We start from the raw sequence: 27,164 nt of genomic DNA, 5'->3' as shown, positions 1-27,164 counted from the left end.
CATCGGTTCCGGGCTTCCGTGCTCGGGATGGCACTAGCAGGGCGGAAGTTGCTGGGAGGAGACAGTGGAGGGATGCACCACCGGAAGTAGTTTTGGGGTGGGATTCGGAGGCTTCATTCTGGAAGTTCGTAGAGGTTGTAAGTACCTCGAGACTGGAGGTCTTTGGAGGCTTTGGATGCTGCATTCTCTATCTCTGCCTGTAACTTAATTGGGTATTATCACTGCTGTATTAGGTCTGCCAAAGTATATACGCGAGAGCGCTCGCTGGTGGTGACTGTTTTGGGGATTTCAGTGTGTCTTTCTCTACATCTTGTATGCATTAATGCAATTTGAGAAAAGCATCTCATGCACCGTAAAATTTTCATTTTCTAGATTCTGTATTGAGTCCTCATAAAGTTATTTTAAAAGTCGTTTTAACATTTAAAATGGGCCTTAATGTCTTACATGTAATATCTTAGCAAACTTTTTACAATTTTTCTGTTTATATTTCAGAGATCGACAGTTTAGCAAGCCAAGATGTTCAACTCAAGGATACTTGCACTAAATCAAAAGAAAATATCCAGCATGCAAGTTAATGTAAGCCTTTTTTTTTTTTTTTTTTTTACAAACTTAAATGAACTTTAACAACCTAAGTTATTTCCCAAATGCCTAATTTCTTAATTAGGAAGAAAGTATGGAGTCACCTAAACCAAGAGTAAGCCTGCCTTCATGGTTTAAAAACTTTTTAAAAGTGTGGCTGAATTTTATTATTATTGTTTGTTTGTTTGTTTGTTTTTTGGGTCACACCCGGCAGTGCTCAGGGGTTACTCCTGGCTCTATGATCAGAAATCGCTCCTGGCAGCCTTGGAGGACCATATGGGATGCCGGGATTCGAACCACCGACCTTCTGCATGCGAGGCAAACACACTACCTCTATGCTATCTCCAGCCCCGGATTTTATTACTTATAACTCATTTTTGTAGCATTTTGAAGAATCTTCCATCCTAGGGAGTTAGTTTTCTTTAGTGTTTCCACATTTATCCTATATACTTTCATACTATATATACCCTTAGAAATAGAATCTGACCCTCCTGGTCATTTATTGTGCAGTGGAAATTTATGTAGCTATAAATTTCTTCTCTTGAATATTTTTCCCTTGGGATGATAGTATTTTAGTGTCAGAAACTTGGTAACTAATATAGGAAAAAATATAAAGAAAGCACAGGTATGCATTTGCTTGTATTATAAAAGGCAAATTGCAATAGCCCCAAACAGTTATAAGCATTAAATGTGAGAGTTTCGGGAATGTTGGAAGCCATAAATGTGGTAGGAGCCAGAGTGATAACACAGTGGGTAGGGCATTTGCCACACTCAGATGACCTGGGTTCAGTTCTCAGCATCTCATATGATCCCATGCCCACCAGGAATGATTACTGAGTGTAGAGCCAAGAGTAATGCCTGAGTGATGCTGAATGTGCCCCCCCCCCCCAAATAATATGTGTGTTGGTTTAGTGGCTTAGAGATGAATTGGAATCGAAAATATACAACCTCTATTTTGGCTGAATAGGAGAAAGCGCCTTTTCATCTTCCATTGCTTTTTCAGTGGTGGGTAGGTTGCACATACATTAGATTGTGCTCGTGGAGGGTAGTGCAGTTTAGATGTGAAGGCACAGTTGCTGACAAAGGTTGCCCTTGTAATTGTGATGCTTTTGTGTATGCTGATTGTGGTGCTCAGATGTAGATCTCAGGAGCATATATTTACGGGCTATGCTGGTTGCATGTGATGGTGCCAGTGATCAAATTCTAGACCTCATGCAATCATGGCAGGTTCTTTGCCAACTCCACCTCCCCCATCAAAAGAACTTCTAACTTTTTTTTTTCTTGTTCTGGTCTGTTAAGCCACATCCTCAGCCCTCCTGAGGACCTTTTAAGAAATTGTCTTCCATGTCCCCTACTTAAAAACTTAAGTGTGCTTAAAAACTTTCTAGGTGATTCTTCTACATATCAACTGCTAATGATTTTAGAATTCACTACCCCTGGTAAGCACCAGTGAGTATTCAGGAAAGAAATCTTATATGACCAACTTGATTCTCTGCTAACTTGAGGGTCAAGGTACTCCAAGTGTAGCTGTCAGATTCAACTGGAAAACTTGCTAAACACAGGTTGTTTGGCCCTACCCCCAGATTCTCTTATCTGAAATGCATCTTAAGAATACATCTTTCAAAAAGTCATGCTAAAATTAACTTAATTTATTTTCTCTTTTTTTTTTTACTAGAATATGTATTTCTCTAAAATAAAAGCAAGTTTAAAAAGATTGAAATTACAAGTACCTCTTAGAAGAAATTACAGTTCCTTACCAGGTACCAATTCTTCTTAATTTTTTAAAATTGCTTAATCTAGACATTGGTGCTAAACAACATGACCTGTTTTGTTCATTTGATTTGCTTTTGGGACCACCCCGGCCATGCTCAGGACTTATCCCTGGCTTTGTGCTCGTGAATCTCCTGTTGTGCTGGGGGACCATATGCAGTGTTGGGGGTCAAACTAGGGTTGACTATGTAAGGCAAGCACCATAACCCTTACTCTTTCTCTTTAGCCTCTTACTTTTTCTAGTTTTATTGTCATATATAACCCTTCCATGGGAGAAGTTATTTTAGCTTGGGTTTTATTTTAACTGGAATTAAAGACTTTGCTTTACATTATTTTTGTTTCATTGTGATTTAAGGAAAATTTCATATTTTGAAATTCAACTTTCATTGTATTTCATAGGAAATGATACTAAATCTCTTCATTCTATCATCAGTCCTCCTATAAATAAGTAAGTACTCTCATATTGATTTTTGTCTTTCCCTATCCCACCAATAAAAGTTACAAGTTTTTCTCATTGTTAGTGAATGTTTAAGTTTCTGTGACTTTCTGCCCTATAAAAAGATGTTGATATATATTTTTAAAGATAATATTTATCAATTCAATGTTGAAAAATTTTGTTGTTGCTTTTTGTTTATTTGTTTTTTGGACTACACCTGGCAGCGCTCAGGGGTTACTCCTGGCTCTGTGTTCAGAAATCATTCCTGACAGGCTTGGGGGACCACACGGGATGCCGGGAATCAAACCCAGGTTGGCTGTGTGCTAAATAAGCACCCTATCCATTGTGCTATCTCACCGGCCTCAATACTGAAGATAGCAATAACACACATTTCAGAGAAATTAATGTGATATGATCATGAGATAGTTAAGTCTTTGTTAGTTGTTTGGACAGAATAATGTAGTAAGGAATATTGTTTTCCATTTTTTTTAAGTTCTTAAATTGTATACTAGTATATTTATATATCATTATTAAAATATTGTCCAGCTTTGAAATCTGCACGGAACAGATAATTTAGGGCCAGAGCAGTGGCACAAGGCGTAAGGTGTCTTATGATCCACCAGTGTCCCATATGGTCCCTCAAGCCAGAGTGATTTCTGAACGCATAGCCAGGAGAAACCCCAGAAAGTCACTTTGTGTGGCCCAAAAACCAAAATATAAGAAAAAGAATAGATAATTTAGTTTTAGAATTTGATATCGCCTTACAATATGTATTTTTTTTCTTTTTAAACAGAATCCGTAATATTGGAATTATGGCTCATATTGATGCAGGCAAAACTACCACCACGGAAAGAATATTGTACTATTCAGGATACACAAGATCACTGGGAGGTTAGAATTCTTCTCCCCAAGCCCCTCGTTAGAAGTAAGATCAATAGAAAAGTATTTGATTAGAAAGAAAGATGATCTAGAGATCTTGAGTGTAGCATGGAGTCACTGATGTCTGAATTGCATCATTGGGGAGGGGTGCACAACTGGTGGCGCTCAGAGATTACTCCTGGCTCTGTTCAGAAGTCATTTCTGGCAGACTCAGGGACCATATAGAGATTGAACACAGTTCAGTGCATGCAAGACAAATGTCCTACCTGCTATTCTATTGATCTGGCCCCTGAATTGCGTCCTTTTTTTTTTTTTTTTTTTTTTTTTTGGCATAGGGAAGGGGGCATACCCATTGATTTTTCAAGGGTTACTCCTGGCTCTGCACACTAGAATTTTTCAAAATTTTTTTCTAGCAGTATTCAGGGATGCCAGGGATTAAACCTGGGTCAGCCACACAAGGCAAGCACTACTCACAGTACAATTTTTTCTGCCCCTGGCTGAATTAGATTTTAAAGATAAAATAGTTGTGACACTTGATAAAGGGTCTTAGATTCACTAGCATTCAGACTCGCAATACCATAATGTTCACAAGTGGCACTGGCTTTATCAAAAAGATATAGGATAAGGAATGAGAGTTTGCTGGCAGACCAACTATTACAATTCATGTAGAACTTCACGAGAATTATCTTTAGCCAACCAGAGTGACAACGGGGTAAAAAGATAGGATTTACTGGCACCATCCATACTTATAAAATACTCGTACCATGTAGGAATGAATTAGTTTCTCACAAATGATAATGTCACATCCCACTCAGGGAAATTTAAAGCCGTGATTCTTCATCATGCATTTATAAATCTTTTATTTATTTATTTATATATAAATAATTATTTTTTTATTCAGATATAACTAACCAGATTTGTCTTTTTGTAGGATGTTTACATATAAAAGATATGTTTTCTGATTTCTAGAGAAAATGAACTGCTTAATCAGTTCAAATTCTCATGTAGGAGAATAAATTTATTAATTGTATGTTTCTAAGTCTTGAATTTTTAAATTGTAAAGTATGGTTCATGACTTCGTTCATGAACTATATGGTTCATGACTATGGTTCTTAGACATTTTCATTCCATACAACTTTTTTGTTCTTTTGAAGTAAATAGTATTCTTAACAGAAATGTGGAGAAGTTGAGAGAGGAGATGGAATATTTCTTGTTCCAGTTATTAAAGTCTCTTGGGTTTTTTTGTTTGTTTTATTTTTGTTTTCTGGGTCACTGCTGGTGAAGGTCAAAAGTCACTCCTAACTCTGTTCTCTAAAATCATTTATGGGTGGGATGCCAGGGATTGAACCCAGGTCAATTTAAACATGTTTTTCTTCCACTTGAGCTATCTTCCCAGCCCTTATTTTGTAAATAAGGATGCTCTAACTCTACCACAGAAATTAATATTCAGCAATCTGGTATAGCATGGCTGGATATATGAATTTTTGCAGTAATCTCCCTCCTATCAACGACCAGGTGTGAGGAATTATCAAGGAAAAGAAAATGAAAATTAAACTGGGAAAAAATGTTGGCAAAATCAGGACATTTAAACATTTTGATTTGGTTAAAAACTTTTTTACTTGAAAATTTGCTAATCTTGCTAAAACATTTTTACTACAGGAAGGATGTATTTTCGAAAGAAATTAAAAGTTCTAAGTATTAAACCAAGTGTTTTATGAATTTTATTTTCTGGGGAGAGGATCTTTGGGCCACACCTGACAGTACTCAGGGTTTTCTCTAGTCTATGTGCTGATGGATCATCACTCCACAGTACTCATGGGGCCATTGTAATGCTGGGGGGTAGAACTGGAGTTGACAGCATGCAAGGCAACTTGTATGACAGCATGCAAGGTAAGTGCCTATCTCTGTCTGATCTTTCCAACCCCCTAACCAGTTTCATAAAGCAAATTAAACTGTCAGGTAGATAACAGGTACCAGTAAAATATACTTACTACTAAACTTGTATCATCTTTTCCCTGATTAGATGTTGATGATGGAGACACAGTAACAGATTTCATGGCTCAAGAAAGAGAAAGGGGTATTACAATTCAGTCAGCAGCTGTTACATTTGATTGGAAGGGGTATAGAGTCAACTTAATTGATACACCAGGTATGGTTTTGTCCTGGCAATGGAGAGATAATGTATCGTTTTGTTTGTATGTTTATAAATTATTATTTAAAAAAAAAAACTTAAATGTTAGCATCTTTGCCACTTTTAAGTGTACTGTTCTATAATGCTAAGAACATGTATATTGTGAAATACCTCCAGAACAGTTTCATTTTGTGCAGCTGAACCAATGATCCCCCTTAGTCCTTTCCCCTTAGTCTTTATTATTCACTTCTGGTAATCACTGTTATACTTTTTATATCTATGAGCTTGACTAAGTTAGATATGAGTTATACAGGGTAAAATCAGTTATAAGTTAGAGTGTTACAGTTGTTGTCTTTTTGTAAACCCCCTCCCCACTTAGCATAAGATTCTCACAGTTACCCACCCACGTGTTATCAACACACATACATATAAAATTAGCCTGTGGGAGGATTCCCTTTCCTTTAATGCTTCCTAATACTTTTCATTGTATACAAGTAATGCATATTGTATATATGCAAAATTTTCTATCTGTACCTTTCTTTGACGGAAATTTGAATAGCTTCTATTTTTTGGCTATTGTAAATAGTGCTACAAGGAACTTGCATGTGCACATACCTCTTTAAGACCCCTTTCAGTTCTTTTGAACATATACCCAAAGTGAGATTGCTGCACCAGATGGTTGTTCTAGCTTTTTAAGAGTCTAATTTCTCATCTTTTTCTTAGGTCATGTGGACTTTACGTTGGAGGTTGAGCGTTGCCTAAGAGTGTTAGATGGTGCTGTGGCTGTATTTGATGCCTCCGCTGGTGTAGAGGTAAAAAGTATTTCTAAAATGAACACAGACTATCATGATTTTTGAAAGTAAAAAAAAAAAAACAAAAACCTAGAATGTAGGGGCCAGAACAATAGCATAATGGTAGGGTATTTGCCTTGCATTCAGCTGACCTGAGACAGAACTGGTTTCGATCCCCAGCATTCTATATGGTCCCCTGAGCCTGCCTAGAGAGATTTCTGAGCACAGACACCAGAGTAACCCCTGAGCACTGTACCAAAAACAAAAAACCTAGAATATCAGATTTATTGAACTGTAATCTTTTATTTGTAAGTTTGTATATATTAAATTATTATAAGAGGAAGTTGGAATTTAATGCTGAGTTGTACTCTGTATGATTTTCATGTAGTAAGAGAAGAGTTGGTTTTTCTAGAGGACATAGAAAAAGTAGTGTTGAGAACTACAAAGGGCTTGAATTTTTCCTTCATTTCCAAGTTAACAAATTCATCTGCCCATGTCTTAAGGATTGGTAGAGGACAGAAAATCCCAGCACCGAAGAATGCAAATATTTTATAATAGGCCATAAACATGCCTACTATGCTCTGGAAAGACATGTTTCCTTTCCAAGTAGTAAGCAGCTTGGTAATCAGTGTATATAGTAGCTCAATTCAAATTGACACTAAACTAGGAACAACTCACATATGCATTCCCAAATAGATAGGTAAAAAAACAAAAACAAAACAAAACAATAAAAAAGCTCCAGCAGTTCTGGGGCTACCAGGGCCACTCATAGCTGTTAGTGCTCAGGCAACCCCGTACTGCCAGGAACTAAATGCATAGCAAGCTTGAATTAGCTCCCTGTCCCCAAATTGATATGTTTTACAAGGGAATATAATGTTAGAACTAAATGGCCAGTATTCCTGACCTAATGAGTTTAAATGTTATTTTAAACTAAAGTAATTATGGTTTTTACATAACATTAAAGAGAAATAGAATGAGGCTAAGATGTCAGAAATCAGAACGATTTGCTATGGATGGAACATAACCATTTTCAGAATAAATGTTTCATATTTTGTTTGGAATAGTTAATTATTCATATCATAAATATTACCTAAAAATTACAAATTATGAACTATCTTCTATATGAGAATTGCAACTTATGAGAAGTGCAAGTATTGACTCTTTCCCTCCTCAAATCCTTTTTGGCTTACAGGAATGTTCAAAAATTCACAATAAAATTACAATTATTTTTAATACAACAACATTTTTTGTTTGTTTGTTTTGGGGCCACACCCAATGACACTCAGGAGTTACTCCTGGCTCTGCACTCAGAAGTTGCTCCTGACAGGCTTGGGGGACCATATCTGATGCCGAATTGAATCAGAATCTGTCCAGGGTTGGCTCCGGCCCCATGCAACAGCTTTTTTTTATAGTAAAACCTGTCTGTTCATTTTACATTACAACCAAATTATGACAAAAATCTGTATGCCAGAGATTAGAAAACTGATGTTAAATGAATTTAGCACACTGTGTAATCTCTAGGTTACAAAAAAAAAAAGCCAAGACAATGAAAATGTTCTCATTCTTGATTAAGTCTATTGACTCTCAGTATTAAGAGGCTCTTAGATTTTTTTACTTCATGTAGTAATTTTCATTCAGTATATCTCTTTTTCCTTCCCTTGGCATTAGGCACAAACTCTCACTGTTTGGAGGCAAGCTGATAAACACAGAATACCGCGAATCTGTTTTTTAAACAAGATGGATAAAACTGGAGCAAGGTAATTTTTTTTCCACTTACTGAAGTAAGACTGCAATTTGAATTTTCAGTGGACTATAATTTAAATGTAGAGCTATTTCCTAAAATATAAATATTCCATGGAATCTTGTGGTCTACCATTTTAAGAAGACAGTTAAGTAGCAGTGTGGGATTGCTAGCAAAGTAATGGATAACAAGTCCAGAGTCTAATGTATAGGAGCAGCATCCTGTATTTCAGGATTTTGTCTGGAGTTTTACTGAAGGTTGTAGTTCTCCCTATTAGAGTTATTGGGAGAAGATAGAAGTTATCTCCTGTAGTTTCCTCAGAGAAAGATGTTCTTGTTTGTCCCTATATTTTATTTAGTTACTGGATAATAGTTTTTCAATGAAAGGAACTAGCTCAGAGAATAGAATGTAGCTGTTTTAAGATCTGCTTAAAAATTAATGCAGAGGTCTAGTACTAATAGCTGCTCAGAGATGTTAAGTTTATAACAGATATTTTATGAATAGTTATTAAGTGGTCAATGTTAGAATATAACGAGCTGCTCTTAATTAGCCTTCTTAAGCCTCTTTTCAAAATTTTAGCATTTTAAAATATAGTTATCTTGCTTTCTACAGTTTTAACTATGCAGTTGAAAGCATCAGAGAGAAGTTGAAAGCAAAACCCTTGCTTTTACAGGTAATTTGGTTTATAGCAACAACTATTTGATCATAACAGACATCTTATTGTTTTACTATTAAACACATTTTTGACACATTTTGACATGACTTGTGATTTTGAAGTCAGTCAAATACTTTTTGAAGAAGCTGGGATATAAATACAATGGTTAGATGTAATGGTAATGACAATGGCATTTTGGAAAAAATGATACAAATAATCAATATTTATCATCATTGCTATTCTCAGTGAGTAGTCATTAATGCTCATGTCCTTCTGGCTTATAGTTGCCAATTGGTGAAGCCAAAACTTTCAAAGGAGTGGTGGATGTAATACGTAAAGAAAAGCTTCTTTGGAATCCCAGTTCAGCGGATGGAAAAGACTTTGAGAGAAAACCCCTCTTGGAAGGGAGTGACCCTAAACTGCTAAAGGAGACAACTGAAGCAAGGAATGCCTTAATTGAGCAAGTAAAAGACATACTTTGGATTTAAAATTGAATAAGCATTTGCCAATTAAAAAAATTACTGTGAACTTTTATCGTACATGGAGAATGCGACAGCCATTTCCAGCCAGTGACTGCAGGGTCTTATTCTAACCACCGCATTTGCTGCTGTTTACAAGGATGATCTTGTTTATTTCATCCATAGTTAGCTGTGTTCAAAGTATATTTTTCTCACTAAGATTGAATGTTTTATTCCTGTTATAAACTTTTTGAAGTATTAACTTTATTGTCAACTGAATTTTATTTAATATAGACAGGAATTTATGAAAAGAATATGAACTTGATCATTGTATTTTTTTTTTTTTTTGGTTTTTGGTTTTGGGGCCACACCCGGCAGTGCTCAGGGGTTACTCCTGGCTCCACGCTCAGAAATCGCGCCTGGCAGGCTCCGGGGACCATATGGGATGCCAGGATTTAAAATGATGACCTTCTGCATGAAAGGCAAACGCCCTACCTAAAGCTATCTCTCCAGCCCCAATCATTGTATTTTTATTGTTGAAATATTTCCTGTATTCGTACCTTAACTTTATCCCCTGAAGTGTTATGTTACAGGATTATATTTTGAGTATTTTTTTTTAGAGTTTAAAAAGATTTGTTAAGAGGGCTTAACACTCAGCCAACCTGGCTTCAATGCCCTACATCCTATATGGTCCCCAGAACACCACCAGGAGTAATCCCTGAGGACAGAGCTAGGGGTAGTGCCTGAGCATCTTTGGGTGTGACTTATTTCCCTCAAGATTGAAAGATAAATAAAAATATGTGATTAGCATGGGGCCAGAACAGTGGTGCAACTGTAGGGCATTTGCTTTGCAAGCGGCTGACCTAGAAAGGACTTTGGTTCCATCCCCTAGCATTCTATATGGTCCCCCAAGCCAGGAGTGATTTCTGAGCACATAGCCAGAAATAACCCCCGAGCATCACCTGGTGTGGTCCAAAAACAAACAAACAAACAAACAAAAATTAGTAAGCATTTACAATATGAAAGGAATACAGAGTGATTTTATTTATTAGAACCCCTAAATTAATCTAAAAACAACACTCTGTTCCACATATTATATAGTCTGTAAATTTTGTGTTTTGTTTTGTTTCTTTTGATCACTCTGAATAAGAAACACTTTGTTGGGGCCAGAGAGATAGCACAGCGGTGTTTGCCTTGCAAGCAGCTGATCCAGGACCTAAGGTGGTTGGTTCGAATCCCGGCATCCCATATGGTCCCCCTTGCCTGTGCCAGGAGCTATTTCTGAGCAGATAACCAGGAGTAACCCCTGAGCACTGCTGGGTGTGGCCCAAAAACCAAAAAAAAAAAAATATATATATATATATATATTAGGATTGACTTCCCTCAAATTTCCATATCTTCAGTTTTTAATCTTCCTTCTCTTGAAAAAAAAAAAAAAAACCCTTCTAGAAGATGTAGTTTCTTGCCTTGGATAAGGCCAAATGTAACTATTAGGTAGTGTAATATGACTATGTAACTATTATGAAATACTTGGATAATGTATATTTATGGTAGTTAGTCTTAGAAATTATGACAACTATGTGCAAATCACAGAACTAAAACTTTTCTTTCTTTATAGGTTGCAGATTTAGATGATGAATTTGCCGATTTAGTTCTAGGAGAGTTTAGTGAAAATTTTGATTTGCTGCCAGCTGAAAAGGTAAATTTTATTTTATTTTTCTAGGTTTCTCTTAAATTTTTTGTTTGTATTAAAATTGCATTCCATTAGAAAATATTGACTTAAACAAAAATTAGTATGACATTAACATAAAATTAGTTATTCATTATTTAGTAATTACTACTAAAATGTACTACTCGAATAATGGCAGTGGTTTTCAATTTTCAAATACATGTTACAAAATTAGCAGTGTAATCTTTTAACATATATTTAGACAGAATCAGCTTATTACTCATTCTCAGCCACCTGTTTATTCTGTTATTTGTCTTAACTATTTGCAGAAATTGTAGGTAGAAATTAGTTTATTTGGAGAGGTTAAAGGGACCCTACTGGCAATTCTCAGCTAATCTGGCCTGTGTGAGGCAGGTATATTGACTCAAGGATGAGGTGCTCCTTGGATCCTGTGGTATTGGAGGACCTTGTGACTGGGTAAGAATTGGCTGCATTGCAAACCTGAGACTAACTCTCTGACTTCTAAAGGTAGAATTTTGGGGACCAGATCGATAATAAACTGAGTAGGGCACTTGCCTTGTATGTAGCTGATGAAGGTTTGATCCTCAACATCCCTTGGAGCCCCCACCTCCCCAGAATGAATCTTGAGCACAGAGTCAGGAATAAGCCCTGAGCTTATTAACAACCCTCCCCCACCGCCCAAAAAAGAGATAAACTCTGGGATTTCATATTTTAAATTTACTGAAGTTAAGCCTTGCTACATTTATAATTTTTTCTCAAAATGTATTTTTCTGACTTGTTTTTAACGAAAAGTTAGATCTGTCCCTTTTTTTCTTTTAAAATACATTATGTGAGACCAGAGTGATAGCACAGCAGGCGTGTCATTTTGCCTTGCAAATGATTTACCCAGTTTTAATTCTTGGCATCCCATATGGTCCCTGAGCAATGCCAGGAATGACCCATGAGTGTACAATCAGAAATAACCCCTGAGCACCACCAGATATGGCCCCCAAATAAAAATAAAATTAAACTAAATTAAAATAAAATGGGTTTTTGGAGAAAGCCAAAGCACATTCCTGGCATGTAGAAAGCTCTAAGTTCAGTGCTCAGCTGCATGTGGCTTCACTCCTCCCACAGTGCTAGTAAGTTCTTTTTTTTTTTTTTTTTTTTGGTTTTTGGGCCACACCCGGTGACGCTCAGGGGTTACTCCTGGCTATGCGCTCAGAAGTCGCTCCTGGCTTGGGGGACCATATGGGACGCCGGGGGATCGAACCGCGGTCCGTCTCCTAGGCTAGCGCAGGTAAGGCAGGCACCTTACCTCGAGCGCCACCGCCCGGCCCCGCTAGTAAGTTCTTACCCCCATCTCCAGCAACTCTAAATATTTTGCTAAAAAATATTCTTAAAGATTTTTGTTTGTTTGTTTGGGAGCCATGCCTGGCAAAGCTCAGGAATTATCCCTTGCTTTATTCTTCAAATTTATACTCCAGCTCTTTAGATTATGTCTCTGACCCTTCATTTTTTTTTTTTTTTTTTTGGTTTTTGGGCCACACCCGATGACTCTCAGGGACTACTTCTGGCTATGCGCTCAGAAATCACCCCTGGCTTGGGGGACCATATGGGACATCAGGGATCGAACTGAGGTCCGTCCTGGATCAGCCACGTGCAAAGCAAACGTACTACCACTATGCTATAACTCCGGACTCATCTCTGGCCCTTCTTAAATGTTTTTATTCTTGATTTCTTGTAGCTGGAGAGATAGTACAGGTGACTGGGCACTTGCCTTGCATTTGGCCAGCCCAGGTTCAATCTCTGAAATTCTATATGGTCCCTGAGCATCTTCAGGGGTAATTCCTGAGCACAGATCCAGGTGTAAGACCTGAGCATTTCTGGATGTGGGGACAAATAAATAAATAAATAACCTTGATTTCTTAAAGATGTTTTTGGTATTTTTTGTTTTCCTGTTGGAGATTATTCTCCATGAATGTGAGAAACTGTTTTTATTCTCCTTTTTAAAGAATTACCAAGTAAACTGTTTCCAAGTGATAGTATGTAAAATGGATCCTAAGACAAGTCTAGCAATTCACTTACTATTTACATAAGCAATTAAAAACATAGGATCTTTATTTTTTTGTTGTTGTTGTTTTTGGGCCACACCCGGTGGTGCTCAGGGGTTACTCCTGGCTGTCTGCTCAGAAATAGCTCTTGGCAGGCACAGGGGACCATATGGGACACCAGGATTCGAACCAACTAACTTTGGTCCTGGATCGGCTGCTTGCAAGGCAAACACCGCTGTGCTATCTCTCTGGGCCCTCTATTTTTGAGGCACATGAAGTTAAAGGTAGAAAAGTGACTCTTCCTTTTGAATGAAATGATTCAATTATTTGTGAATCATTTTTGAGGTGTTTAGTTTTATTTACTAATTATTTTATTATCTGATTGTGTTTATCGTGTAGTACTTGAATGCTTAAGAGTAATGTTTATTTACGGCATCATTTACTCTAGCTCGTAAGTCACCCAACATAATTTTTGCAGAGAGCTCACAGTCTTAACTGTGTAATAGACTCCTTTCTAATATCAGTAATTTGTGAGACATCCCAGCTTTCCTCAGTTCTTGAGATCTTTTAAAATAATTTTCTACTTTTTGTGTCTCTTTTCCTTTATTTTAATTCATAGAAGAAATTACAACTCATTTATTATCAATCAATTCTTGTATCAGACTAGCAGGGTTCAATTACATGTTTATTTGAAGTATTTAAGTTATTTTCTTGTGTTTGAGGACTTCATGTTGTTTTTATGATTTATTGTAAAGCATACATAGGTTTTACTTACTTTCTTTTTTTTTTTTTGTGGTTTTTGGGCCACACCCGTTTGACGCTCAGGGGTTACTCCTGGCTGTGCACTCAGAAATCACCCCTGGCTTGGGGGGACCATATGGGACACCGGGGGATTGAACCGCGGTCCATCCTACGCTAACGCTTGCGAGGCAGACACCTTACCTCTAGCGCCACCTTCCTGGCCCCAGGTTTTACTTTCTAATGTGTGAAAAGATAGCTAATAAATATTTAATGTACCAGGTAGTAATTAATGTTCTAAAGAACAATAAGGAATGAGGCCATAAGTAATGATCAAAGAGTATTAAAACGTGCTTCTTTGCACTTTAGCTTAGAGAAGTTGTGTAATTCTGAGATATTTTGACTGAGACTAGTAGACTCTACACATAAAATAATTACATCTCTGCTTTATAGCTGCAGACTGCAATACACAGAGTAACTCTGGCTCAGACAGCAGTGCCTGTGCTTTGTGGAAGTGCCCTGAAAAACAAAGGTATTCAGCCCTTGTTAGATGCTATTACTATATATTTGCCTTCACCCGAAGAGCGCAACTATGACTTTCTGTAAGTATACAAGTACATAGAGTAGAATCTTATACCCTTAAAACAAAAGTGGGCAAATAGGTCTTATTTCTTTTTTTTTTTTTTTTTTTTTTTTTTTTGGTTTTTGGTTTTTGGGTTACACCTGGCAGTGCTCAGAGGTTACTCCTTATGGATGCCGGGATTTGAACCAATGACCTTCTGCATGAAAGGCAAATGCCTTACCTCCATGCTATCTCTCTGGCCCCTCATTTCTTAAAGAGTTAGTCATATCACCATATTTTGAATAACTTTGGTGGGCAAAAATATCATTCTAAATAACATATGGTTCTGGATAGATAGAATTGTTGGTAAGATGCGTGCCTTATACGTGACCAACTTAGCTTAGAACCCTGGCTCACACATGGTTTCTCGAACTTTACCAGGAGTGATCCAAGAGCACAGCTGGGTGGAAGCTAATGGGAGTTTGAAAACTTTCCTGAGAAAAATGTACTCGTGTTAAATTTGACAATTTTAGAGGGATTCTAATTTTCTGAAATTATTAGAGAATTCAAGGACATTGTTCTATAAAGATGCTGTTTCTGTTACCAGAGTGATAGTACAGAGTAGGGCATTTATTTGCCTTGCACACAGCTAACCTATGTTCAATCCCTGGCACCTTAACCTGGGTTTAGTCCCAGAGTGCAGAGCCGGAGTGATCCCTGCATATCACCAGATGTGGTCCCACCCCAATAAAAAAACACTGACTCTGTAAACAAATTCAGCTTTAAAGTATGGGTTTATATGATTAAACATTTAGAAAGTAGGAAGATGTTGAAAGCAATAATTGTAAAGTTTTTATATATAATTTATAGGCATATGAAAAGTGGTATGATGTTCCTCAGTGTATTTTTTGAGAACTCTTTGTAGTAAAAATGTGTATGAATAGAGGTCTATTTGAAAGATAGTCTGTTATCTTTATTTTTATTTCTTTTTATTTATTTTTTTTGGTTTTTGGGCCACACTTGGCGGTGCTCAGGGGTTACTCCTGGCTGTCTGCTCAGAAATAGCTCCTGGCAGGCATGGGGGACCACATGGGACACCGGGATTCAAACCAACCACCTTTGGTCCTGGATCGGCTGCTTGCAAGGCAAACGCCACTGTGCTATCTCTCCGGGCCCTGTTATTTTTAGTTTTGAGATATTAGTAATAATATCACCATTAAATAATTTAGTTTAACAAGGAAAAATGAAAAAGCCAGTTTAGAGGAAGTCTTATATAGTGCTTATGAGGTGAAATATACAATTTAAAAATAAACAGGTTAGAAAGATAATATAGAGGTAGGGCATTTGCCTTGCACATGGCCGACCAAGGTTCAATTCCCCAGCAACTCACATATAGTCCCCTGAGCACCACCAGGAAGGATTCCTGAGTACAGAGCCTGGTGTAATCCATAACTACTGCCAGATATGATCCAAAAGCAAAAACTAGAAGTAAACAAGTAGGGCTGGAGCAATGATACTACATCAGGTAGGCATTTATATTGCATGCAGTCAACCTGGGTTCAATGCCTCGTACCCTATATGGTTCCCTTAGCCTACCAGGACTGATCCTTGAGCTCAGATCTAGGAATACACCCTGAGTTCTACCAGTATGGCAAAACAAAGCAGATTAAAAAAAAAAAACAGCCAATTTAGTCTAATGGATGAAGACAGGTACATAGCATTAACAATGCTTTATATAGATAAGCTCTAATTTTTGAGATATCTTTAGCGAACATCTGGCTAAATTTGCATAATGTTTCTGTTCTGACTGGAATATAGACAGACACATTGGAAGTATGCTTTGATGACTCCTTAATTTTATAGGCCGTGGTATAAGGGTGACTTATGTGCTTTGGCATTTAAAGTTCTCCATGATAAACAGCGAGGACCACTGGTGTTTCTGCGAATTTATTCGGGCACGATAAAACCCCAATTGGCAGTTCATAATATTAATGGAAACTGCACGTAAGTAGGTGCTTGTAAATTTCTAAAACTTTCTAAAACATTGTTACAAGAATATCTTTACTAAAAACAATCATGTTTTTTTAGGGAGAGAATAAGTCGCCTGCTTTTGCCTTTTGCTGACCAACATATAGAAATCCCATCTCTGACTACTGGTAACATTGCTTTGACTGTTGGACTTAAAAATGTAAGTAATCTAGTGTTTTTTCTAAAATTTAAAAGATGAACTACATAGGTATTTGAAATAACAAAACCCTAAAACTTTGAAAACAATCCAAAGAAGAATCATACATTAGCTTGAAGGAAAAGTAAATTAGAGAAGGCTATAAATAGTATAAATTACATTAAAATAAAAACAAGTACATGTAAAGTAGTTTACTGTTTATGGGGGCATATATAGGCTTAAGCTGATAGGAAATTTATTCCTAGGGATGCCTTCCATGCAACTCTGGTGGCCACAATCCTGGTTCAAATCACCCACACTATGTATGGTCCCCTGAACACTGCTAGTGTTCAGTTCTGACCACTACTGCCAGGTGCAGCCCCCTATCCCATACTCATTATATTCCTATAGAATTTTTTTTTAATTATTGGTGGTAACACTGAATTTTCAGATTATAGATTTCTGGAGTGCATCTTGATAAAATAGCATCTATATAGTATTTCATGTCCACTAAAAGTTCAATTTCATCCTTTAACATACAGTTGACATTTTTAACCTGATTTATTCCTCCACTCCACTCTATTCAGTTTCCTTTCTGACAGCCACTAACTTTTTCTTATAGTCTAAAAGTTAAATTTTTATTTTGTTCATTTATTTGTTGGTCTCTTTTTGTGGTGCTGGGTATTGAACTGAGGGCCATCTATATGAAGCCATGTGCTTAACCACTGTGTCACATTCCTAGCCTGGTTTATCCATTTGCTTCTGTATCTCAAATCGGTAAAGTCATTTGCACTTGCCCTTTGGTGAATTTCAATAAGTATAATTCCCTATAGATTCACCCAGGGAGTAGCAAACGGTTCCCAAATAGGGCTCAGGAATCCTAGCGGCACTTCAATGATACTCTGCTTAGCTATGTGTGCTGGACTGTTTAATGCATGAGATCCAGTAATGTGGCAACCACCAGAGCCATACCTAGTATAGTCTTGGGGATGAGATGGGGCATACTGGCTATACCAAGGATTGAACTTGGGGCCTTTTGACTCTGGATTTCATAGCCTAGTGATTATGTCCAACATGTGGTTTAATGGTTGGGTAGGTAGATAACAATACCCTTATCTAATCATGTGTTGATGGGTACTGAAGTTCTTGGCTATTATAAATAACACTGTAGTAAACATGGGTTATCTTTTGAGTCAATAATCAGATAGTAGTAGTGGGAACTTGCTGCTGTGTCTTTGGCAGGGAGGAAGTGTATAGAGAGAGCTAACTGCTGTTGTGGTTGTGATGGGGGATGCTGATTCCAGTATGTGACTCTGGTTGGCATCTTTCCTCCTTTTTTTCCTTTTTTTTTTTTTTTTTTTTGGCCTTTGGGCCACACTCAGTGATGCTCAGGGATTACTGCTGGCTATGTGCTCAGAAATTGCTCCTGGCTTGGGGGACCATATGGGACATCAAACTTCGTCCATCCTAGGCTAGCACAGGCAAGGCAGACATCTTATCACTTGCACCACCGCTCCAGCACTAGGCATCTTTCCTCTTTTATGTTCCAGAGGAGAGAGTCAGTTTTCTATCCACTGTCAGAATGTTTTTTATTGCCTGCACAGAGCTTGAGTGGTCAGGGAGGGAGATTGTAGTCTGGATAGTCATCGCTATTGTCTTCTTCACTGGAATCCTGGCCAGTGGGAATTCTTCAGCCCTGCCACTTTGGAATGTGCCTCACTATCTCTGCTTTCTTCCCCCAGGGGCCTTTGGTTTGGCTGGTAGCCCTGATATTTCCTGTCCTCCCAGATCACTCCCTTTAATGACTCCTTCCTCACGCATTTGTAGTCACATATATGCATGAATCTCCCTGTGTTCTTTCTGTGCAGTCTCCGAGATGCAGCTTTTATTCAGCTTTTACTACCAGGAGTACTCTAGGCACTTGCTCCAACCACTGGCTTCTGGCCCCTGCACTTTCATGCTTTCATGTATTTTTTTAATTTCTTCCTTTCTCTTTTCTCTTTCATTATTGTTGAAGATGTTGTTACAGTCACTGAGGGTTGCTCACATACCGGACCATGGTGCTTCTATATTTCTAGCATTTGAGGTGGTAGAGATCACATATGAGCCAGTGCCCACTGAACTTTGCCATCCTTTAACAATGCTTGTTCATGTGCTTGTTGGGGGCTACTCTATTAGTCGAATCATCTAAGTTAAAGATATGCTATCCTGGGTTTGCTGCAGTGCCTATACATGTACTCGCCAAAGGTCATAATTGCCTGCTTACTGGATGATTTTCTAAAAATAGTCATAGTTTTATTCCTGTTAAAACTCTAAAATGAACTTTGGCTTGACGTGATTGGGGAAATTTCGGGTTATGGTATATTTGTTTTGCAAAACAAATTTTAGATGTGAATTATTTGTTTGGGGGCCACACCTGGCTGTGCTCAAGGCTGACTCTTGGTTCTGCACTCAGGAATTACTCCTGGTGAGGCTATGGGACCATATGGGATGCTTGGGATTGAATCCAGGTCGGCCAGTTTGGCCACTTGCAAAACAAGTGTCCTCTCTGTCTTGTAACTCTGGCCCCTGATCTGTTTTGATATTGGATTTATTATAATATGTTGGGTAAAATTTGGGGGGGTGGATGGAGAGAGGATCCCTGGAGTACTCCAAGCTACTCTTGGCTGTGCTTATGGGACCATATGAATCAAACAAGGTCAAACATGTGTAAGGCAAGGAACTTAAACATTGTACTGACGGTGAAGTCCTGGATAGAGTTCTTTTTCTTTTTCTTTTTCTTTTTTGGTTTTTGGTCACACCCAGCAGTACTCAGGGGTTACTCCTGGCAGGCTTGGGGGACCATAAGGGATGCTGGGATTCAAACCACCGTCCTTCTGCATGCAAGGCAAACGCCCTATCTCTATGCTATCTCTCTGGCCCAGAGCTCTTTGTCTTTTTTTTTTTTTTTTTAGTACATCTATCTTTATACTGAACTCATATTTTCTGTTTATTATTTGAATAACTTTTAATTGGATCATCATTAGATACAGTTACAAAGTTGTTCATGATTGAGTTTCAGTCGTACAATGTCAAACACCCTTCACCAGTGCATGTTTTCTCCTTCCCAGCTCCCACCATCCTCCTCTCTACCTACCTCTATTGCAGACATTCTTCTCTCACTGCTTGATTTTTCCTTTTAGACACTGGTTTTCAGTATGCTACTGAAGGAGTATTATGCATATCATTTTATGTCCTTTTAGTACCTAGTTCTTGTCCAGAGTGATCATTTGCAACTCTGGATAGAATTCTTAAGAAAATTAAAATAAATTTACCTTCTAAAGTTATAGTTACCTGAGTTTCTTAAACTTAGGCTGAAGATAAAGTGCTGTATTAAAATTTTAGTGTATAATTCTTAGAGGAAACAGTATTTATCAACAATCTTTTTTATTAAGCTATCTTGTGTGCTTGCAGACTGCTACCGGAGATACCATTGTTTCATCCAAGTCCAGTGCGTTAGCTGCAGCTCGTCGAGCCGAAAGAGATGGAGAAAAGAAGCATAGACCAAACAGTGAGGTAGAGAGACTTGTATTGGCTGGAGTGGAGATTCCAGAACCTGTTTTCTTCTGTACCATAGAACCCCCTTCAATGGCTAAGCAGCCAGGTACAAATTATTCAGTGTGTCATTAGGGCACAATTGATTAGTTTCATTGTGACCTCAACAAACAGATTTCTTACCTGATTAAGTTAAATAAACTTAAGTTCAATAAACTTAATCAGACATTAGTTACTCTTATCTGAGTTTATTGATATTTCTTGTGATCAATATAGCTTATTTAATATGGCAGACTCAATTTTTCTTTTATCTTGGCCAATTTTCTGACATAATTTTCTTCCTTACTCTTGTTCTTATGGTGCTGCCAATTAGATGAAGGTCATTGTCTTCAGGGCTGCATCAAAGGATTTACGATGAATTGAATTTTTCTTTTCAGAATTTGCCTTTGAGTTTATTTTAGTTTATTTCAGTAAAAGGTCTGAAACTGGTATATTACCTTAAAAGTGAAACATAGTTATCGTTTATCCTCTAGATTTGGATCATGCATTAAAATGCCTTCAGCGTGAAGATCCCAGTTTAAAAGTGAGACAAGATCCTGACTCTGGACAAGTAGGTCTATTACTACTGCGCCCAGGAGATCTTTCAGTATTGGGGAGGTGGGAGGGGGAGGTGTGTGAGAGAGTGAGAGAGCACTTTTATCTTTTATTAAAGGGGTGTGTATATGTGTTTCCTCTTTGGATATCTGTCAAATTATGTAAATTTCTCCTTAATTCCTTAATTGTACTGCACTTAAAAAAAAAAAAAAACACTTTCTAGGGGCTGGAGCAGTGGCACTAGAGGTAAGGCATCTGCCTTGTAAGTGCTAGCCTAGGACAGATCGAGGTTCGATCCCCTGGCATCCCATATGATCCCCCAAGCCAGGGGTGATTTCTGAGTGCATAGTAAGGAGTAACCCCTGAGTGTCAGTGGATGTGGCCCAAAAACAAACAAAAATACTTTCTAGCATTTCTTTCTTTTTTTTTTTTTTTTTTGAGAGGGGGGTATTGGGTCACACCTATTGGTGCTAGGGGTTACTACTAGCTTGTGCTCAGAAATTACTCCTGGTGGTACTTGGAGAACCATTTGGGATACTGGGGGTAAAAGCCAGGTCAGCCATATGTAAGGCAAATGCACTGTCTGATGTGCTATCACTCCGGCCCCTCTTTCTATCATTTCAGCCTTCCAGAAGACTGCCTTTTGTGAAAGTTTGGAATACAACTTAGGCCTAAGACAATGTCTTGAACCTGTCTAATAAAATAGATTTGATAAAACTTAGAGAAGTTTTATCAGAACTTAAAAAGGATACAAAGCCTCTTAATGACAATAATACACATAAAAATGGGTGGAAATGATAGGTTACAATCTGTGTTTTATCAGGGATGGTGGCAATAGATAGAAGTTTATTTTTTTCCTCATAATGCAAACCAAGTATTCACTAGAGAAAATGAAAGTAAATGTTCCAGGCATTGTCAAGAATGAGAGAGTGCATGTTCAAGAAAGAAGCACTGGGAAATAGAATTTGAAAGTAGGTATAGAACAGTGCTGTATTGTGTTACATAGAAGAACAGATGTTCATTCTGTATCTTTTTAGGGAAGTATGATAAAATTTATTTTTAAGATTGGGGAAAAAATTTTTTTTGCTTGTTTGTTTTTGGTTGTTATTGTAGTTTTGGGCTACACCCTGTGGTGCTCAGGGGCTACTTCTGATATATAAATCTTTATTTAAGCACCATGATTACAAACATGTTTGTAGTTGGGTTTCAGTCATAAACAGTGCAGCATTCCCACCTCCCCTGCTCCTGCCTGTATTCTCGACAGGCAATTCTACTTCTCTCATTATTTAACATTGTCATGCTAGTTGTTAGTTTAGTTATTTCTCTAATAGCATTCACCACTGGGGATTTCTTATGAGTCTGCACTCAGAAATCGTTCCTGGAAGGCTCAGGGGACCATATGGAATGACAGGAATTGAATCTGGTGCTTCCCAGGTTGGCTGCATGCAAGGCAAATGCCCTACTATTGTACTATTGCTCCTGCCCCAGAAAAGTCTTAAAATGATTATCAATTTGTCTTAAAGGACAGCTTCATTTAATCTGAAAAATTGCAGAATACTTACTTTTTAATGTTAACTAATATGATTCCAATACTACAACTGTAATTAAGTCAGACTTTTATGTTAAAGTACTTTCATATTTGAAATGCCAGCAGATATTTTCTGAAAAGCAAAAAAATGTACAGAGTTACAAATTAGTCTTCCATTTTCTCTGTATTTGATCCTGTATAGATAGCCACTAAATACTTGGTAAACAACCTTTCACATTCACCCAAATCTCTTCTTAATTTACTAAACCCCACATATTTTTTCTCAAATGTGTCTATATAAATTAATATTGTTGAAAGTTGTTCTGTATGTTATTCTGCAACTTCCTTCCCCAGTAATTTATTACTTAACTATTAAATTATTGCACTCATACACCAAATAAATTTTTGGTGCTTCATTCTTATAATTATAGCTTAATACTATAAGAGGTTACAAATTAAAAACAACCAACAAAAGAAAAACAGCAAATTTCAAAGTGTTGGAAGTGCAAGTGTTCCTCTCTTGACAATGAATATTTCCACCTAGGTAGACTCATTTGAGTCTTTGGAGTCTAGTTTATTAGGGCCCCTTCACATGCAGTTGATGTGGTTGACTGGCAGTTTCCAGTGCTTTTCATAGATTTGCAGCCCACAGATACAGACATTTCTGTCAGGCAGGCACATCCTGGCTTAGAGAGACATTATGAGTAACCATGGGGAAGGCCAGATCTTCCTTGGGCTTAAGTCTTTACTGTCAATACACAGATGATATATGAGTAAGTTGTAACAAATATGAATTCTTTACACCTTTGGTTGTTTTTTATCAAACATAATTTTTAGGAATAACCATTATTGTTCTTAGAAGAAGTCATGACTTGTCTTTGATATAAATTTGACTGTTCTAATAAGGGGCAACAAGTAGCGTTGATTTAAAGAAGATAAAAATAAGATTCTTTGTCATGTAAAGGTCCAAGCTAGTGTGGATATTATGTATTCATGTATTTTGCACTGCCCAATCAGTGCTCAAGAATTCAAGGCAGCTCTTTGTGATTCTCAGTTAGGCCAGCAGTTCATTGCAAAGGCCTAAGAATGCAATGTTTTATGGGCTTAATGGTACTCGGTACCACCTGAGCCCATCCCAGCTGTGATCTGGGCTCTCCAAAGCCATATTCAGTATGTGTACCGGGGATTGGATCAAGCCCTTGCATATGCCCAAATGCCTGTACTATCACTGTGACCCTAGAGGAGAGATTTTTGACTGCTCACAAAGCTGCCAGATATACAGGATGATTGGGAAGTACCCATTGGATGGGAATGTTAGGAGGAAAAGTTATTTCCCCATTCAAAAGAAAGTTGCCTGCATCTTCACCCAGGACTTTACGCTTTCCTTAGAAAAGTATTTTGATGTAGGAGTCCCCAAAATGTAAAAGACATGCTATTAATGAAAAATAACATAATGATACTATATCTTTCTGTGGTATTTTATGATAAATATAATTTTCTCCTTGTTATTTCTTTCTTTTTCTCAGACTGTTCTTTGTGGAATGGGAGAGTTACATATAGAGATTATTCATGACCGAATCAAGAGGGAATATGGACTGGAAACCTATCTGGGGCCTCTCCAAGTGGCATACCGAGAGACCATCTTAAATTCAGTTCATGCCACAGGTAAGAAATGTAAAGCTATGCAGGGGGCTGGAGCAATAGTACAGGGGCATAGGATTTGCCTTGCATGAAGATGATCAGGGTTTGATACCCAGCACCCCATATGATCACCCAAACCATACCAGGAGTGATACCTGAGCAGAGTCAGTATGTCCGAAGGACCACCAGATGTGACCTCCCAAAAAGCAAAAACAAACCAAAAAAGTATAATTTATATGTCAAAATACATGTGATTTACTGTTTTCAACTTATATCTTAACATTAAGTTGATAAAAATAAAAGCACAAAATTACTCTTATCTGTAATGTATCTTGTGTCATTGTTCTTTTATTTTTATTTGTTTATTTTTGGTTTTTGGGCCACACCTAGTGACGCTCAGAGGTTACTCCTGGTGTTGTGCTCAGAAATCGCTTCTGACTTGGGGGACCATATGGGACACCGGGGGATCGAACTGTGGTCTGTCCTAGGTCAGCCGGGTACAAGGCAAATGCCCTACCACTGCGCCATTGCTCCAACCCCTCTGTGTCATTGTTAATACTTCTCCTCCTTTGTCTATGTAACCTTTAGTATGAAGGTTGCAATTTTGCGAGTTGTGGCATGGTTGCAAAACAATCTCTGAGGTTTCCTATTCAATCTGCTTACAGATACATTAGATAGAACCTTGGGAGACAAACGACATTGTGTGACTATAGAACTGGAAGCAAAACCAGTTGAAACTTCATCTGCTGTGCCAATTATTGAGTATGCTGAGAGTATTAGTGGAGACCTTTTGCAGGTTTCTCAAGAGGCCATTGAAAATGGAATCCATAGTGCCTGCCTCCAAGGTGAGAGGAACTTTTAGCATCACATTCAACCATCTAATAATTCTTGATGCTAATTTAAATTATTCTTATTTCCTAACTGTGGTAGTATTTTCTTCCTGTCATTCACATCATATATGTTAGACCTTCTATATTTATCCCACTACTGGGATTTTCTGGTCTGGTTTGATTCTGTCTTCCACTTCCCACAGCCCTCCCAGTCTTTTTATTGATTCTGCTTTTCAATATTGGAGGTTTCTACTAATGTTTTCTTATATTGAGAGGCTCTTTCCTCAGTGCATCCACTGAACTTAAGTTCATCAGTAACTCCTCACCACATATTCTTAATACAGTTTATTTTTTTCTTGTAGGACCATTGCTTGGCTCTCCAGTTCAAGATATGGCAATTATTTTACATTCATTGATAATCCATCCTGGTACTTCCACCACTATGATATCTGCTTGTGTCTCAAGATGTGTACATAAGGTATAGAACCAGTCTGATCCTCTACTTTAAGGCAACTCTCATGATGATAATACAAGAGATGATCCTGCAGTCAAGTCTGCTGCAGTGCCTGACCTCTGTTTTTGTCTCTTGAACCCTTAAATCAACAGGCATTTTTTTTATGGATAATATCTGATTAATGACAATGTATTTGAGAGGCCCTAAGAAAGCACTGTGTAAGAAATAGCCTCAGTGGGGCCTGAGTGATAGCACAGTGGTAAGGCGTTTGCCTTGCATGCAGCCAACACAGGATGGACCCTGGTTTTATTCCCAGCATTTCATATGGTCCCCCAAGCCTGCCAGGAGTGATTTCTGAGCAAAGAGCCAGGAGAGTCCCTGCGTGCCGCCAAGTGTAACACCCCACTCCCCCCCCCAAAAAAAAAAAAGAAAAGAAAAGAAAGCGATTCAGTTTGGCAAATAAACAAGCTACTTAAATAGCATCTTTTCTTTTCTCATCCCAGACTTAAACCTATTTAGGTTACCTTTCAAGCCTTGAGAAGACATTCCTGAGATCATATTGACCCCAAATAGACTATAATCTAAAGTACATTAAGATACAAGAGTGTTCAAATATTAGAATTTGTTCAATCCCCAGAACCATATATGGTTCCTGATCTTCATAAGGAGTGATTCCAGAGTGCAGAATTAGAGGTCTAAAACAAACAAACAAATAAAACAGCAAAGAAAAATTTGATTTTTACCTTAGGGAACAAAGATTCACATTTTTTTTTCTTTAGGCTCTGAAAAAAGCTGACAAACAAATTTTAGAGCCCCTGATGAAGCTTGAGGTTACAGTAGCTGGAGATTACCTCAGCCCTGTTCTGGCAGATTTGGCACAGAGAAGAGGGAACATTCAGGAAATCCAGACACGACAGGACAACAAAGTTGTGACTGGATTTGTTCCTTTAGCAGAAATTATGGTAAGTACTTGTGACTGAAAAATACATGTTCAGTGTTAATATCAGGAATTTACTTACAAATAAAACAGTAACTACTTAAAGAAGCATCAATGATTTTAGGTGGCACAGTACATTTCAACCACAGAACTGTCAGGACTTAGGAGTATTAAAGGTGAAGAACATACAGGGGATCACATTAGTGTGAGGGCTAGTTTCCATTTTTCCATCAAGGATGACTTGCGCTGTGCTGATATGACCAGCCCCTTTTTCCTTCCAAGCATTTCTTCTGATTTTGTTGTTGTCCATTTAGAGGTCCAAGTTGTTCTCCCAGTAGCCCATCAGGGCTAGCAGGATAGCACAGGATAGCACCAAGTACAACAGATTTGGAAAAGGCCAGGGAACACCCTAAAACACACGCACACTATTTCCTATGCTCCTCCACATTCCTGTGAATATTTTCCTTGAAAAATATGAGTGAAATGATGAGCTTGAAGACAGTGACATGGTTAAATAATAACATCTTTCCTGATAACAGTCAAAAGGTAAGTAGTATAATGAGAAATATGGCAAATATTTGATGGGCTAACAGACTTAACTTGTTTATCAGGGTTATTCAACTGTGCTTCGGACACTTACCTCAGGCTCAGCTGCTTTTGCCTTAGAACTGTCTAATTACCAGGCCATGAATCCTCAAGAGCAAAGTGCACTGCTCAACCAGAGAAGCGGCTTGAGCTAATATCTTAGTTCCTTGTGAATGGAAAGAAATTCAGGAGCGCCTACGTGTTACATTTTGAGTAAGAAAAAATTTTATTGCTTTGTTGATTAGACAAAGTTATTACTATTTGGTTCATCCAAAGGACTGGATAAAAAAAATATAACAACATAACTTAAACATTGAGAGTGGGATTATTTGTTCTATTTTTTATAGCAGTGTAAAAATCATTGTTCTGAATTTATTGTCTCTATGGAATTGATATTATTGGTAAATAAAGATTCAATCCCATGAGTGATATCA

At 37.7% G+C, this 27,164-nt stretch overlaps 1 protein-coding gene across 1 annotated transcript; it reads left to right on the top strand.

The window, feature by feature from the left end:
* The first annotated feature begins 134 nt into the window (after nt 1-134).
* Nucleotides 135-27,152, top strand: GFM2 (GTP dependent ribosome recycling factor mitochondrial 2). The gene is made up of 21 exons (XM_049768754.1): nt 135-233; nt 493-576; nt 2,255-2,339; nt 2,749-2,797; nt 3,579-3,676; nt 5,688-5,813; nt 6,519-6,607; nt 8,255-8,343; nt 8,940-9,000; nt 9,267-9,446; nt 11,059-11,139; nt 14,355-14,503; nt 16,327-16,467; nt 16,552-16,651; nt 20,081-20,270; nt 20,695-20,771; nt 23,810-23,948; nt 24,590-24,769; nt 25,117-25,232; nt 25,988-26,170; nt 26,757-27,152. Exons 2-21 carry the CDS (start codon nt 517-519, stop codon nt 26,883-26,885), a joined length of 2,322 nt encoding a protein of 773 aa, XP_049624711.1. The 5' UTR covers nt 135-233; nt 493-516; the 3' UTR covers nt 26,886-27,152.
* Nucleotides 27,153-27,164: the final 12 nt, after the last annotated feature.

The sequence above is a fragment of the Suncus etruscus genome, chromosome 2 (genome assembly GCF_024139225.1).
Source record: "Suncus etruscus isolate mSunEtr1 chromosome 2, mSunEtr1.pri.cur, whole genome shotgun sequence".
Classification (NCBI taxonomy): domain Eukaryota; kingdom Metazoa; phylum Chordata; class Mammalia; order Eulipotyphla; family Soricidae; genus Suncus; species Suncus etruscus.
This window is presented reverse-complemented; position numbering and strand designations above follow the sequence as displayed.